At 37.3% G+C, this 14,350-nt stretch overlaps 1 protein-coding gene across 1 annotated transcript in view; it reads right to left on the bottom strand.

Moving 5' to 3' along the window:
* Positions 1-14,350, bottom strand: part of PARN (poly(A)-specific ribonuclease) — a 53,152-nt gene that overhangs the window by 33,627 nt on the left and 5,175 nt on the right. Inside the window, exons 8-18 of the mRNA XM_069869728.1 lie at positions 14,110-14,175; positions 12,830-12,868; positions 12,017-12,059; positions 11,345-11,425; positions 10,605-10,661; positions 9,579-9,656; positions 8,487-8,530; positions 7,130-7,172; positions 5,371-5,446; positions 3,125-3,235; positions 2,973-3,042 (exon numbers count right to left, since the gene is read on the bottom strand). Of these exons, the coding sequence (XP_069725829.1) occupies positions 2,973-3,042; positions 3,125-3,235; positions 5,371-5,446; positions 7,130-7,172; positions 8,487-8,530; positions 9,579-9,656; positions 10,605-10,661; positions 11,345-11,425; positions 12,017-12,059; positions 12,830-12,868; positions 14,110-14,175 (708 nt within the window). The remainder of the gene's footprint in view (positions 1-2,972; positions 3,043-3,124; positions 3,236-5,370; positions 5,447-7,129; positions 7,173-8,486; positions 8,531-9,578; positions 9,657-10,604; positions 10,662-11,344; positions 11,426-12,016; positions 12,060-12,829; positions 12,869-14,109; positions 14,176-14,350) is intronic.

The raw sequence follows: 14,350 nt of genomic DNA, 5'->3' as shown, positions 1-14,350 counted from the left end.
ATGGGACTTTGCCAACCAGCATTCTCAACAGTCCAAGGTCTGCCCTCTGGAAGTTTAATGCCACTGTCCTGCTAACCACCCTCTTCACCTCACCTAGAACTGGCCTGAAAGAGCCAAACAATCCTAAGGCAAAGTCTGTTTTTAATCAGTTCTACTCTTACAAGAAGTTGAAACTAAAGATATTACCTATACTCATCATTAAGCTATATGAAAGTTATCCTATACGCTGGCCACCACGCTTCAACAGCAAGTCAGGAAGTTCTGTAACTTTGCTGACATAATGAAAGAGACCAAAATAACTAGTGAAAAAAGCATTACCTTCCTTTGAAGGCTAAGTTTGTAAAAATCAAAGCTTGGTTTTTGGACTTCAATTTTATTCCTACTATTCACATTAGCGACAAGTCTATTCAATCAAAAAATATTTGCAAAATACTACCAGTCACACCAATCACATCAAAGTTTAATCTCTAAACTGCATTTAAGTATTAGCAGCTAGTATTCAGAGATCTTAATGTTAAAACTTTATAAGCAACCCAAAGAATCATAAAGTGGTCTCCTTTAAAGAATATTTTCAAGACTACTTGGATAATAGTTCAAAACTGAGAACACTACTTCCAAAGAACTGCTTTATAATAAACCGCTCAGCTACTTTCAGGAAAAAATTTTGTGACAGACAGTATAACTTTCATTTATCTAGCTTACTGTTGGCACATTGTAGTTTGTGTTTTGCTTGAAGAACATGGCTACAGCACAAAGGAAAAGGTTTCCTTGTTCTGACTGCTGCCCACAGGATCACGTAGAACTTCTGGAGGAAGGAGGAAGATAGGTTTTTTTTCTCCCCAGGTGGAAGAGAGGATGCTCAGCTAGGGAAAGCTTCTAGACCACAAACTAGAGAAAACTAAGTGTAGCAGGAAGCTAGCTGGCAGACCAGAACATACCTGTGGAAAAGCCCCAGAAGCAACAACCTTACTAGGGACCTTAAGATCACTATATAAATTGCACAGGCCTGGGATGCTACTTACGGGTGCTAGACAGAACAAGCGCTGGAAACAGAAAACTGGTCTGCAAGAACATACTGAGCAGAGCTAAAGACTTGTTCATTTAAATATCTGACAGCTTTGACTTCTAACATGTGCTTAAATCTTTTCTATTTTTTAAAAAATAATTAATTACAGTGAGTTGGTTACAGTAAAAATCCTAGCTTTAAAGTACGAGCCTTGGCCTGCTCACTATAAGGAAAAGGTGGGACAGTCTCACCTCTGAGCTCTGAAGTGAGATGGCAGACGTTAGTCAGAATATGGCAAAGCTTCTAAGGTCATGTGAAAATAAGACATGGCAAGTCTTACTTTTTCAAGGATTTCAAGGATTTAACCTTTTTCAAGGTTTCAAGGATTTAAAATTAATATCTATTTTTACTGAAACAAGAAGCTACAAGTTCTGAATAATGACAGAATGGAGAAACTTTCCTTTTTTCTTGTAAACAGTAATTTTCGGTTCTTGCTTAAAAAAAAAACCAAACCCCAAAAAGTCTACTCTCCCAACAATGTCCAAATTTTTGTTAACTATCTTTATAGTCAGGCAGTGCTACTTCTGAAGCCAGAACAGACACGGCTGGCTTCCTCTCAAAATTCTGAAATGTCACTGTTAGAAGAATGTCACATTTGAAGGACACAACTTAACATGAAAAACTTAAATTTAATCTATTATTGTGACAGTTTTTGAAGTTTCAGTTTGTACTTGTTGCACATATGTATCTCTAGAAAGAACTTAAAATATCTTGGTTAACAATTAAAAAAAAAAAAAACCAACACCCACCCTCAACTGGCATCTATTTAGTTCACATGTGTGTGTGCTAGCGCTACTGAAAACAACCCTGACTTGAAATGAAATTGTGCCAATAAATTCTATCATCACCTTCATGTTCTCATCAAGCGGTTACTGCAGGTCCATGTTCAATTTAAGCGATTACGTACAATTTACAATGACTGCTAGGATATATGGATTTACTGCCTCACATGTCTCTGCCAAGAGAATCACCTAACTGCTGTCACTAAGGTAATTTGGTTTACAGACAAATGGAAGTTGAAACCCATTGATCACAATTGTTCCCTCATTTGTGTGGGCCATCTGAAGCTAAAATAATTAATTTGGCCAACTCCTATACAATAGAGTTTAAAAGGATAGAATTTTTCCCGAATTTACACAGACTAAAGCACTGGCAGCTTTTTACTTTCAAGTTCTTTCCCTTCGTGTGACACGTTACACTCTCTTTAGAAGCTTCATAAAGTAAAATCTAGAGATTAAATACGCAAAGATTCAAATCTGTGCATAAAGACTTCTATTTCTTCAGTCTTACTCCAATTTGTTCAAGTAATTTGCACGAAGACCCAATTAAAAAGCAAAATACTGATAGTAGCATCATCCCATAAACTGCTTATGTATGTTTATTATGCCTTCTTAAAAATGGGCTACCTGATAATGTTAATACAATTGCCTTGTGCTTTTTGGATTGGTGCTACAAGTAGGGGTATTTTATTTTTTTCCAGACTGCTTAGCGTACTCAGTTTTAACTTTCACCATTTTCTGACAGTGCCCTACAACATAAAAAACATTTTACCAGTTTTTCTTCAGTTCCACTGCTCCCAAATCTTACTCTTTCATAGTTTTCTAAATTGTAAACATATTCTCAACATTACCATGGACAAGGCCATTAAAGCAGTCCAGGTAATCTTCTAAGCGTCCTTTTACAGGTTAGCAAAGAGTAAACCATTCTCTTCAAAAGAATGGACAATTACTTTACAAATTCTGGCTTCTCTGCAGCATTACTAGCATGAACCAGAAAGCCAACCACACTGAAGTGTAAAGAAATACGCAGTTAGCCATTGATTCTGAGGCTAGATATATATATACAGTCTAAGGCTAGTGTTTTATTTTCATGTTTTAGTAGGTCTTTTAATATAACAACTACTTACTTGTTAAAAAAAGGTTCAATGAGTTTTGATCTAGCAGACACATGGTTTTTCGGAGGACTGAGGAATGAACCTGATGAATGAAGAAGAAATTCAGTATCTAATAAGCAGCTACAAACAGCACTAAAGAGATTTGCAAAAGACTACATGGATACCTAGGAAATCAGCCATGGAGATGAAGCACAGCCCAGTAATGTAAGCATCGTATCCTGCTTCGTGAAGTTGTTCAGAAGCTGTATTGTAACTTGGAAACCCTTCTGCACTTTCTGATAAGAAAAAATAATTTGTAAACACATTAACACAGAAGTTAAAAGCATCTGTGTACCCATGCAACTATTTCATTAGAGCATAACGTCTTATGGGTAAGTCTATATGACTTTCAAAATTTCTGAAAATTCTGACGTTCTGATTTATGTAGTTTTGGATTGCATTTTTAAATAAGAACAGGCTCCCAGAATCAGAACACCTTCCTATTAAGAAGCTCCTAACCTGCAGACCTACCTAATAAAAAATGAGTATTAATTCTAACACAAAGGCAGCAGGATTCCTCACATGGCATTTCCCTCCCCCCGAGACTTGCATTCGAAAGAACAGACACACAGGCTAATTGAAAACTCTATTAACCTGTTAGCTAACCGTCTCATAGATCCATAGTCAGATTTTTCAAGGTATTTAAATGATGACAATGGAACTAAGTGATTAAAGGACATCTTAATCGATGACTTTATTGACAATCATGCTTGGTGGTTCTGTGAAGACCTTAAGGATTATCTCCTGAATCACCTCTGGAAGGGGAAACCTTCTCAGAACAAAAGTGTCAAAAAGTGCCCAAGCTTCACTAATAGAGGAACGTGCACATCACACTTTTTACTTTACCATTTACATTTTTCCCACTCCCAAGATCAAAGTTATTTCATCTCTGTAATTAGCCTCTAGAAAGCTGGCTCATTTTCATAGCCTAGAAGCTATACTGAGAATAGGACTGGAAGAACAAAACTAACTGTTTAAAAAGTCAGAAACATAATTGTTACATTAAGGTACAGACTGAAAAGTTAACTCTAATTCAATTTAATGCAAAAGATGCTAAAACAATGATGAAACGTATCCAGGATTTCTAATAGTCATACAGAAATACTAGCATAACCTACACAATGGAAATATGTAAGCATATACACCTGTATTTTTGAATCCAAATTCTATATTTAAAACTAGAGCAGCAAATCATTGGGCCTTTTTTTCAGATGAGCTCTTCCATATTTATTTAAAAAATAAAGTTGCCTGAGAGTCAGACAATGTTAATCTGTACTGGCTGAGCTGAAAAGGACATTTCTTACTGCTTAACTTGTTCTCTTTTTAGTGGGTGTATGTCCAAAAGAAAACATAAATGAACAGTTAACAGAAGTATTCTAGTATTTTTAAACATGCTTCGCTCTGGATGTTCTGAACCATATTAATCATCTCTGATTAAATATTATCAGTTAACTGTTATGGTAATGTTGTGCTCAAGAAAAGAAATGGTAAAATTTTTATTTTATATTATATCAGTAAAAATTGTACTCAACAGCTGCCAAATTATGTTGCATCCTCAGGAAAAGGTACAGAGTATATGCCACTAAAGGGTCTGCAAGTAATTACTGTACACTCCACATGCATGGTACTACTTCAGTTTAGACACCAACAGCTCCTGCTCACTGTCCAAGAAACTGCAGATTATCCATCTTATTATCTCTCCTGTTGCTACAGCTTAACTGCACATCCAGCAACATAAAAAAGGTATCACTCATCTCGGTTTTGATTAACCATTGAGACTTCGCCTTCCTAGACACTCTACAGTTCAGTATTGCCCTCCCTTTTCTAAATCAGCAGCTTAAGAAAAATTCCAGAACCTTGAGATAAGCTTGCTCTTTGATTAGATATCCTTGTGTGCACCTCAGAGCAAAGAAAGCTCTAAAGGAACTTCAATAATTTCTAGAGCACACATAATTAGTCACTACTGTGTAAGTATTCTTGGTTTTGTTTGTCCAAGGGCCTATTAGAGTGCTCTGGCTTTGAGCTGAAGCACACTAATAAGCAAATAAACCAGCTTTAAAACAATTTCAAGTCCCTCATCAAAAAAAAACCAAGCTAAAAAACAAAACACCATCATTAGAAAATGATGAAACTGCTGTTCGCTGAATACATCCATTACTCTACTATCCAAATTGAAGTGGAAGGATTCCTTCTGACTTCCACTAATACTTCTAAATACAACCCTACTATATATATTGCCCACATTTAAAGTCCCTTTCATAAAAACATTAAGTATTAATAGAGGACTTGACATTTCAGACCAAGAACAAAAATAAAATCACTTTCTTTTCTCTGAAAAAGGAAAATATTTCAGAATATGACGTATCCTTACCAGCTTTAGGAGGGCTGAATGGAACCTCTTTTAAACGCTTTTCCAGTTCTGCAAGGGATGTATTATTAATGATCTCCTGCAAGAAAAGACACCATTGACGCCAATGCACATTTTCTCTGGAAACTGAAATCAAACAGCATAAATGCAGTATTTATTGCTGCCACCTTAAGTTCTATAGGGATTTATACACAGCCTCATTTCAAATTAATACACCTGATAAGTCTGTCCACCTAAGTTTTAAAAAGTTAACTTGGCTCACCTACAACAGAGTATCTACGAGTCACAAGCTTTTATTACTGCTTTTTGGAATTCTTGATCGTGAATTATGCCAAAATAATATTTCTATTTGAATCTGGTTCCATGCATGGTACATGTGGCAGGGGCAAAGGTAGCATGAACAGCGAGACAAAATATCCTAAATATTGACCATAATGGCTGAAGGCATTCAAGGTGAGTATTGAAGTGTGCTTGCTGACTGGACTTCCTTGAATAGCTTTATAAGTGTAAATACTGCTGAATTAAAGGAATACAAAGCCAGTGAAAGCTGCCCCTACACTTCAGCCTAGCTGATTTGCATTACTGAATCTATATATGCTGAATCTCTAAAATGTCACAAAAAGATACACAGATTATTAGTTTCTTCAAACCAGACTTCTTGAAGTTCTTTATCAAATACACTTTGTCAATCAGGACAGTGGAAAAACCATGCAGGATCAATAACAAGAGAAAACAAAAAAATCTCACACAACCTTTCTGATATTCTTTCTGAGAATCAAATTTCCTTTGGCTCTAAATCAAGAGCAGTTATCAACAAGTCTGTTGTCTAAAAAGTTAGCAAGAACACAGCAAAACAAACACACTCAACTGACACGTTGCATTGGCATCCCAAAGCACAATCTGATAACAGCCTAAAACCCACGCATCTACTGTAAAAATTACAAATACCAACATAACTGTACAAAACGTAACACTGGTGCAGGATTAGTTCTCAGAACACAAAAGCCTCTATTCCTACTACAGTAGTACGCAAGAATAACCTGAAAAATATATCTAAGTGCATTTTAATGAGATTTTTCTGTTATGCAATGCTCTAAAGTCAGGGACACACACAGAAAGACAGATGCTGATTCATCAGCAGGTGTAATTAATTTATTCTGAAGGCACACAGGAAAGCAAGAGAGTATGATGACTTATCTCAATACTTCTTTCGAAGATTTAAACTCAGGCTGCAAGAAGTTTTAAGAGAAATCTGTAATTTTTCTCTCCTGCTGACTAGCCACTCAACAGCAGGCCACAACAGAACTTAATGATGATGTTCAAGCACCTTTTTTCAGACTAAGTCAGCGTTCACAATATTCTAAAACTTTGAGTATAAAAGCAGGTTCCAGATCCTATTTGTACATGAGTAACACTTTTTATTTTCTCCTCAGGAGACAGGCAGTCTTGTGCTTATTTACAAGACAAAAAAGTCCACTAATCACATTTTAAGGAGGAAAAATTGCACATATTTTGGAATTAGAAGCTTCTAAGTTACCTTAAATCTGCAAACACAAAAGTCACTTGTACAAAAATAAAAATTTGTATTCTAAAACTGTGGTAATTTTAGATAATGGGTTAAGAAAAACTATTCTTTTACAAAAAGGACCATCACAGAAAAGCTAGTTAGACATTTTTCTCTAAAGCAAAAATAATTTGTTTCAATACACAATTAATGCAAACCTGCATCTTCAAGTAATTCTACAATATTATATTAATTTACCTTAAAAGGTTGTGTACTTGCCATCAGTTTAGTATCCAATAGCCTAGAAACAAAGTAAGAGATAAATAAGTTGAAATGGAAGAATGTCCATTTTGCCAAGTACTCAAAAATGTCTTGGTTTATTAGCTGGGAAACAGCAGTTTCACTTCGCTGAAATATTACTCTGAGATCTCAGAGCAGCCAAAACACTCCTTGGCTTTGTTCAGCCCGAGAAAGATAGCAACTAAGCAACAGGAAGAGATTGCACCCTTAGCAAGTTTGTGGACAATACTAAGCTGGGTGGAAGTGTGGATCTGATGGAGGGTAGGGAGGCTCCAAAGGGATCTGAACAGGCTGGACCGCTGGGCAGAGTCCAATGGCATGAGGTTTAACAAGGCCAAATGCCGGGTCCTGCACTTGGGGCACAACAACCCTGTGCAGTGCTACAGACTAGGAGAAGTCTGGCTGTAAAGCTGCCTGGAGAAGAAAGACCTGGGCGTGTTGGTTGACAGCGACAGAACATGAGCCAGCAGTGGCCCAGGTGGCCAAGAAGGCCAATGGCATCTTGGCCTGGATCAGAAACGGCGTGACCAGCAGGTCCAGGGAGGTTCTTCTCCCTCTGTACTTGGCACTGGTGAGACTTCTCCTTGAATCCTGTGTTCAGTACTGGGCCCCTCACCACAAGAAGGATGTTGAGGCTCTGGAGCGAGTCCAGAGAAGAGCAACGAAGCTGGTGAGGGGGCTGGAGAACAGGCCTTATGAGGAACGGAACGTTATTGCTCTCTACAGCTACCTGAAAGGAGGTTGTGGAGAGAAGGGACCTGGGCTCTTCTCCCAAGTGACAGGGGACAGGATGAGAGGGAATGGCCTCAAGCCCTGCCAGGGGAGGTTCAGGCTGGACATTAGGAAAAGAAATTTTCACGGAAAGGGTCATTGGGCACTGGCAGAGGCTGCCCAGGGAGGTGCTTGAGTCACTTTCCCTGGAGGTGTTTAAGGGATGGGTGGACGAGGTGCTGAGGGGCATGGTTTAGTGTTTGATAGGAATAGTTGGACTCGATGATCTGGTGAGTCTTTTCCAACCTGGTGATTCTATGAAACAATAAGTCGCAAATCAATCTTGTCCCAAACAGAGTGCAGATTCAAAACACCCAACATCATGTAGAAACAAAGAGGTAGCAAAGCATTTGCCAAGAATCAGAACAACACTACTGCTCTTCTGGAAAAAAAAAAGAGCTACAGAATATTTAAAAACTATACTTATCCAATTTGTTCACAGTTTTATTTCCAGTAACAGCTAGGTTACTGGAAGACAAAGACAAACAATATCAGCTTGGTAAAACAATACTAAAACAGCCGAAAGTCTGAACTAAGAACTTACCGGGGAAAGACACATGATGTTACTTCCTTGAACTCACTTAGGTCCTAATTTAACATTAAACCAGAGGAGAAGTTAACTGCTTATCAGTCTTAGGATGACATATAGTAGTAGGTACAATTATCCAATCAGCTTCTAAAACTGAGATACAGTGACTGAAGTCTTACCTTGCAAGAGATGTATTTATCAGCATAACCATAAATATCACCAGCAATTACGCAGAATTACAGACTAATTTTTTCTGATTTGTCCATGACTCACAAGAGAAATGTTCTATCTCCTCCAATACCTTTCCCTATTATATAATGTAGACTACCTCTAATTCCAGCTGTGTTAACAGGTCTACTTAAATATGTCAGTGGAATGTAAGCAGTCACCGCAGGTGGACAGTTGACTGCCTACAGGTTTAGATCTTCCAGGCATCAAAAGGACAGGAACAGCTGACAACTGTTTATGTTCCAACACTGTCCAAACAGGTCTCAAACTTCTTTCCTCCATCCCATAATCAAGTCTTTCCCACAACACCCACAAGCCCTTGAGAATTGCAACTAAAAATAACCATCATGCAGGCCATCTCCCCATGAGACCTGAGGTACCTTCAGACAATGCCCTCAGTGCCAACACACTGCTTACTTCACCCCAAAGAATATTACCCTGCTACAAGATTTCTCATCATTCTATTAATTGTACTATATTACATGAAAACATCTATTTCCACTTCATGCCACCCAATAATGTTGAAGGTCCAAACCAGTATCTTAAGTCAGCCAGATCTACCTGCCATCATGAGGCAGCTTCTGAAAGACTAACAGATAGGAGCAGAAACCACAATTAAATTCTAATGTTTAATTTGAACATTTTAAAAATGTATTTGAGAAGTATTTACTCCAACTAAGTTTTCTACATGAAGATTTAAGAAAATAAGGCAGTAGCCCCAAAATGATAAGTGTTCTTTCTAAAATACCTTTTAAAATTTTCTTTTGTTCTTTATTAGACTGTCATATGCATCCATTCACAGAAAGTTTGGAGACAAGACTGAAGATAAATACATTAAGGCATCTATTTCACCATCTGAACCCTCAGAACATTACTTACATCAGGTAGGGGACAATAAAACTGGTGTATGGTATGCATAACATCCAGTAGCATATTGTGCCCAATAACAAGCTTGCCCTGTGAAAAGCACATTAAACGTTAGTTACACTTCCAGTCATGGCCATGGAAAAAGCAAGACATGAAAAGCACCTATCCTGGATGGTAGCTGAGGGCTGGGAACAAATACAAATCAAACTACCCCATTTGCCCTCTGCCTGCTCCATAGACTCCTCCATTCTCCCAGAGCAGCTACTCCTTTTTCCTCAACTCCAACCACCTACCACAGACTTCAGTAGCAGCTTGCAATGGCAAGAAGATGCACTAGAACAGATACTTACAACTTGACTTCCAAATGTAATAATCTGTTTAAGACTGAAGTGATTTCTTTCGATTTACAACTTGAATGTTAACTCACAAAATATTCCTTACTGTTGTAGTTATTAGGGGAATGATCTGGCTTCTCACAGCGCAGAATCTTTCATGCCAGACACCATACAAGCAAGTTCCTTCTTGAAAAAGTACAATAATTCTTTTAAATAATAGCTTTGATACATTTAACCTAACAAACTTCTCTGTTCCTCTGTGTCCCTCATTTGCTAAAGAAAACAATATGCATATGTGGTTGGTTTTTTTTTTTCCCAATACAGCAGGAAAATAACTGGGCTGAAAGGGACAGAAGCGAAACTACAGCTTATTTTTACTGCTTAAGTAGAAGAGAACCAGATGACCTTGTCTGATTAAGCACTAGCAATCTTTTCAGGACAGAGAAGAAAAGCCCTCAAAGCTTAGTTGCCGAAGAGAATCTTCTTAAAAGCCCTAAGAAATTGGTATTGTTGACACTTACAGACAATGAGTCTGTAATGTCATTAGTTTAAAAGCTTAACCTACCATACTCAACTATTGTAAAAGATGAAGCAACATTAATATGTAACATCAACTTCCAAAATGTAACAACAAGAAATTATTAATTCAAAGAAAGAATTTTCATTTTCTTACAAGCAAAGGTTAAATATTATGTTAACTTACAGAATTGGCAATAGCATGAATGACTCTGGAAAATCCTACTGCATCATTCAACTCTTCCTGTAAGCAAAGATTCTGACATTAGTGAAACATAAACATAAATATTGCCCAAACCATACCTAAGAGCTGGCAGACACACCAGTGTGACTCAGTATGCAAAAATAACAAATCCCATAAACAATGATGAGAATGCCCAATATACCAGGCATGACCTTCCAGTCAACTTGTAACTGCAGCAGCCAGGGCAGCAAGTTTCTACCAAGAAGAGTCAGATGACATTAATTGTACAGGAATTTTAACTGTGACAACTAAGAGCAAGCAAGCTTTTAACAGAGTACTACTCCAAGGACAGGCTAAACCCAAAACCCATAAAAAGCTATTAAGAATTTCTGTAAGACTTTTTGCAATGACTATCATTATACATCACTAACAAATGTAATTAGCTGATGTCTCCTATTACTAGTCTGTGCTTCTCTGACAGAGTAGTTGCATACAAGCTCCAGAATATTGGTTCAGTATTCTGCAATTACTCATTCTTTAAAATTTTGCGGAGTGTCTTACAGGTCTCCTTGCTCTATTGCAAAGCCTAAGTTATCTGGTGGAATTTGGAGGATCAATTTCGGACAACAGCCACAGCCAAACAAAAGGGAAATACCAGCAAATCCTATTTTGCACAGCTGTTTGCAGACATAGATTCTCCTCCACCCCCCTTCACATAAACGACTGAAATTGAACTTATTTACCTGTTCTTTTGCTTGTTTCTGCTGTTCTCTTCTTCTTCGCTCTTCTTCATTTACCTTACTAATAACAATATATCTCTCCTTCTAAATAAAAAATGTATAGTTTGAGGAACAACTCTGAGAAGTTCATACTTAAGACCACTGCAAGTTTCTGCAAATATACATTGTAAAGAAAAATATGTTCTACCTCAGCAGCAGCTACTTGGCAACATGACTGTTTCTACTGTAAGCATCACCTACTCCCAAAGGCCTATTTTAGAAAGCTGGAATAGATTTACCCACCAAATCTAACTTTTACTAAATCTGCTTTTTACTTCTGAGGAAGATTTATCAGCGTTTCTTTGTAAACAGTGGATTTCAAATACCTTTTGAAGCAGAAATTTGTGCTGAGAAGTGAGGATACAGCATGTGATGCCACTATTTTTCCTCTAAGATCAAGATCTACTTTACACCAACACCGAACGTCAGATCCACTACATCTTAAAATACTTGTTAGTATCCTTAAAACAAGATAATTAAGCCACACAGACACATGCTTACACTTCATATGTCGGTCACATTTAACGTTTACATGTATTCCACTTAAAATGCTTTGCATTTTTAAGTTGGTAAAAGCGAGAAATAGAGTTTTATTTAAATGGAACAAATATTACAGGCAGTAACATGCCTAGTTACCTTTTCTGACTCCAGAGTTTCAACATGGATACCTTTTGGATACCTACATCCAAAAAAAAAAAAGCATTTAGCACACTGAAATCATAACACTGATTCAGCAATTTCACGGTTTATTAAGTCCTAAGGGCAAAAGAATTATTAAATGCTTCTTTTTCATTTAAAATAAGGGAAAATTTGAAGCAATAGGCTAGTTAAAGTGGCCTCCTTCAGTTACCTAACAATAACTAGCACTAAAAGGTATCTTCTTATTCAATTTCCCATCCTACTGCTGTGCAACTTATAACTTCTTGTTTTAGCAATATTAAAAAAACATCACCTAGATATTTCATCACAATCTAGAATCTCTGCTTTCAAGAAATCCAAAACACTAGTGATAAAGCTCTTACTCACTTGCAGCCATAAAATAACTGAATTAGGACTTCTATGTAATCAGAATTGCTGACACTTAGCATCTAACAGAAAACTATAAACATACCAGCACCTATTACAGAACTAGTAGTTGAAAAACCTACAATCTGTAAAAGCACACGCATTTTCTGTTCACTAAAAATCTGTCAAGTTGCATTTGTTACATAATTCTGTCCAGAGATTCTAGATAGGAATGATAAAATACTAAACTTGAAAATATTTAAACTAGTCATCACAAACCAGTTTAATGCACTATATCTCCAGAACATTATAGAAATCTTCTCTTAAAAAAAAAAAAAAAGCTTAAATGAATCACTCCCAAGATTAAGTAAATCAGATCTTACCCAGATTTCTTATCAGAAATACTAAAAAATATACAGTAAGGCAGAATTACCAGTAACTTACTTCCAGCTCAAGGTCTGATAAATTAATTTCCTCTGAAATCTAAAATCAAAAGACAATTGTGTTACTAGTACTCCTCTTACAAAACTGTTTCAAAGTGTTAACATTCAGTTAAAATAAGCTCTGCACTCATTTGCAGAACAATTTTTAAAGCATAAGTCACTGCTACCAGACTGTATAGGCTTGGAAGGGTCTCCTGGTTTCAACTGGGACAGAGTTCATTTTCTTCTTAGTAGCTGGTATAGGGCTGCGTTTTCTATTTAGTTCAAGAATGACATCCATAGCACACTGGTGTTTCAATTGCTGCTGGGCTGAGCTTACAGTAAGTCAAGGACTTACCAGCTTCTCATGCCCTGCCACCAAGAAGGGAGGTGCACAAGAATTTGGGGGGGCGGGGCACAGCCCGGACAGCTGACCCAAACTGCCTAAAGGGATACTCCACACCATATGATGTCACACTCAGCATATAAACTGCAGGAAGCTGTCCGGGGGCAGTTTGGGGACTGGCTGAGCATCAGTTGGTGGGTGGTTAATAGCTGGTTTTTTATTTACAATACTTGTTTTTCTTTGGGTTTATTTCTCTCTCTTATTTTCCTTTTCATTACAATTTGTAAAGATGTATTATTATTTTATTTCATTTCAATCATTAACCTGTTCTTATCTCAACCCATGAGTCTTCTCACTTTAACCCTTTATTTCTCCCTCTCATCCCACTGGCGTCAGGGGGGCTGGGCATGTGCAATGAGCAAGCAGCTCTCTGGTGCTTAGTTGCCAACCGGGGTTAAACAATAACAAAGGGTTTTACTGAATTCTGATGTTCGGTTGCCAAGCTGTAAAGGCATTTACACCGTTTTGTACAGTTACCCCCATATCTTCTTATAAGCAAATATTCTGTAGTCATGATTACTGTATAGACAGAGTGATGCGACCTGGGGAAGGAGACCCATTAAAAGCTATACACAGTGCCAATACGAATAACTGATAGCTCAATAGAGTTGAGAAATTTCTTTTAAAACGCATATCCAGGGCTTATGGAGCCCTTCAGCAACAGCAAATGGAGGCTCACATATGCAAAGTTGCCCCTATAAGCAGAACTTATCTCTCATAAAGCAGAGTACAACATCAATATAAATTACCACACCTTCTCAACCTCCAGAGAAGAGTCAAATAGATTTTGCTGCAGTTAACCGAAGTAAAGATACTTTTCTTCCTTGTCACTCCCTTAATTCTATATGGCCAAAATACATAATTTTTTTGCAAGGCACGTAATTTCAGAAACTGACCCTGTACATGGCTCCAGTTCCAAACTTTCTTTATCTTCATTCTTCAGTAAGTCTTCTATCTGTTCCCTGGAAGAAACAGATGATTTGCTTCTATATTTACTATTTTTTTACATTGTTTACAGCTCTCCCCAAAAGACAAGACAACACTTCATAACAAAAAGAACTATTTTACCGCTAGTGAACTAATAAAAGCAGCTTCAACAAATGAACATGCCCAAACATATACCTAATGTTTATGTTG

Source organism: Phaenicophaeus curvirostris, chromosome 16, assembly GCF_032191515.1.
Source record: "Phaenicophaeus curvirostris isolate KB17595 chromosome 16, BPBGC_Pcur_1.0, whole genome shotgun sequence".
Taxonomy (NCBI): domain Eukaryota; kingdom Metazoa; phylum Chordata; class Aves; order Cuculiformes; family Cuculidae; genus Phaenicophaeus; species Phaenicophaeus curvirostris.
Note: the sequence above shows the minus strand (reverse complement) of the source record. Positions and strands in the feature narration are given on the sequence as shown.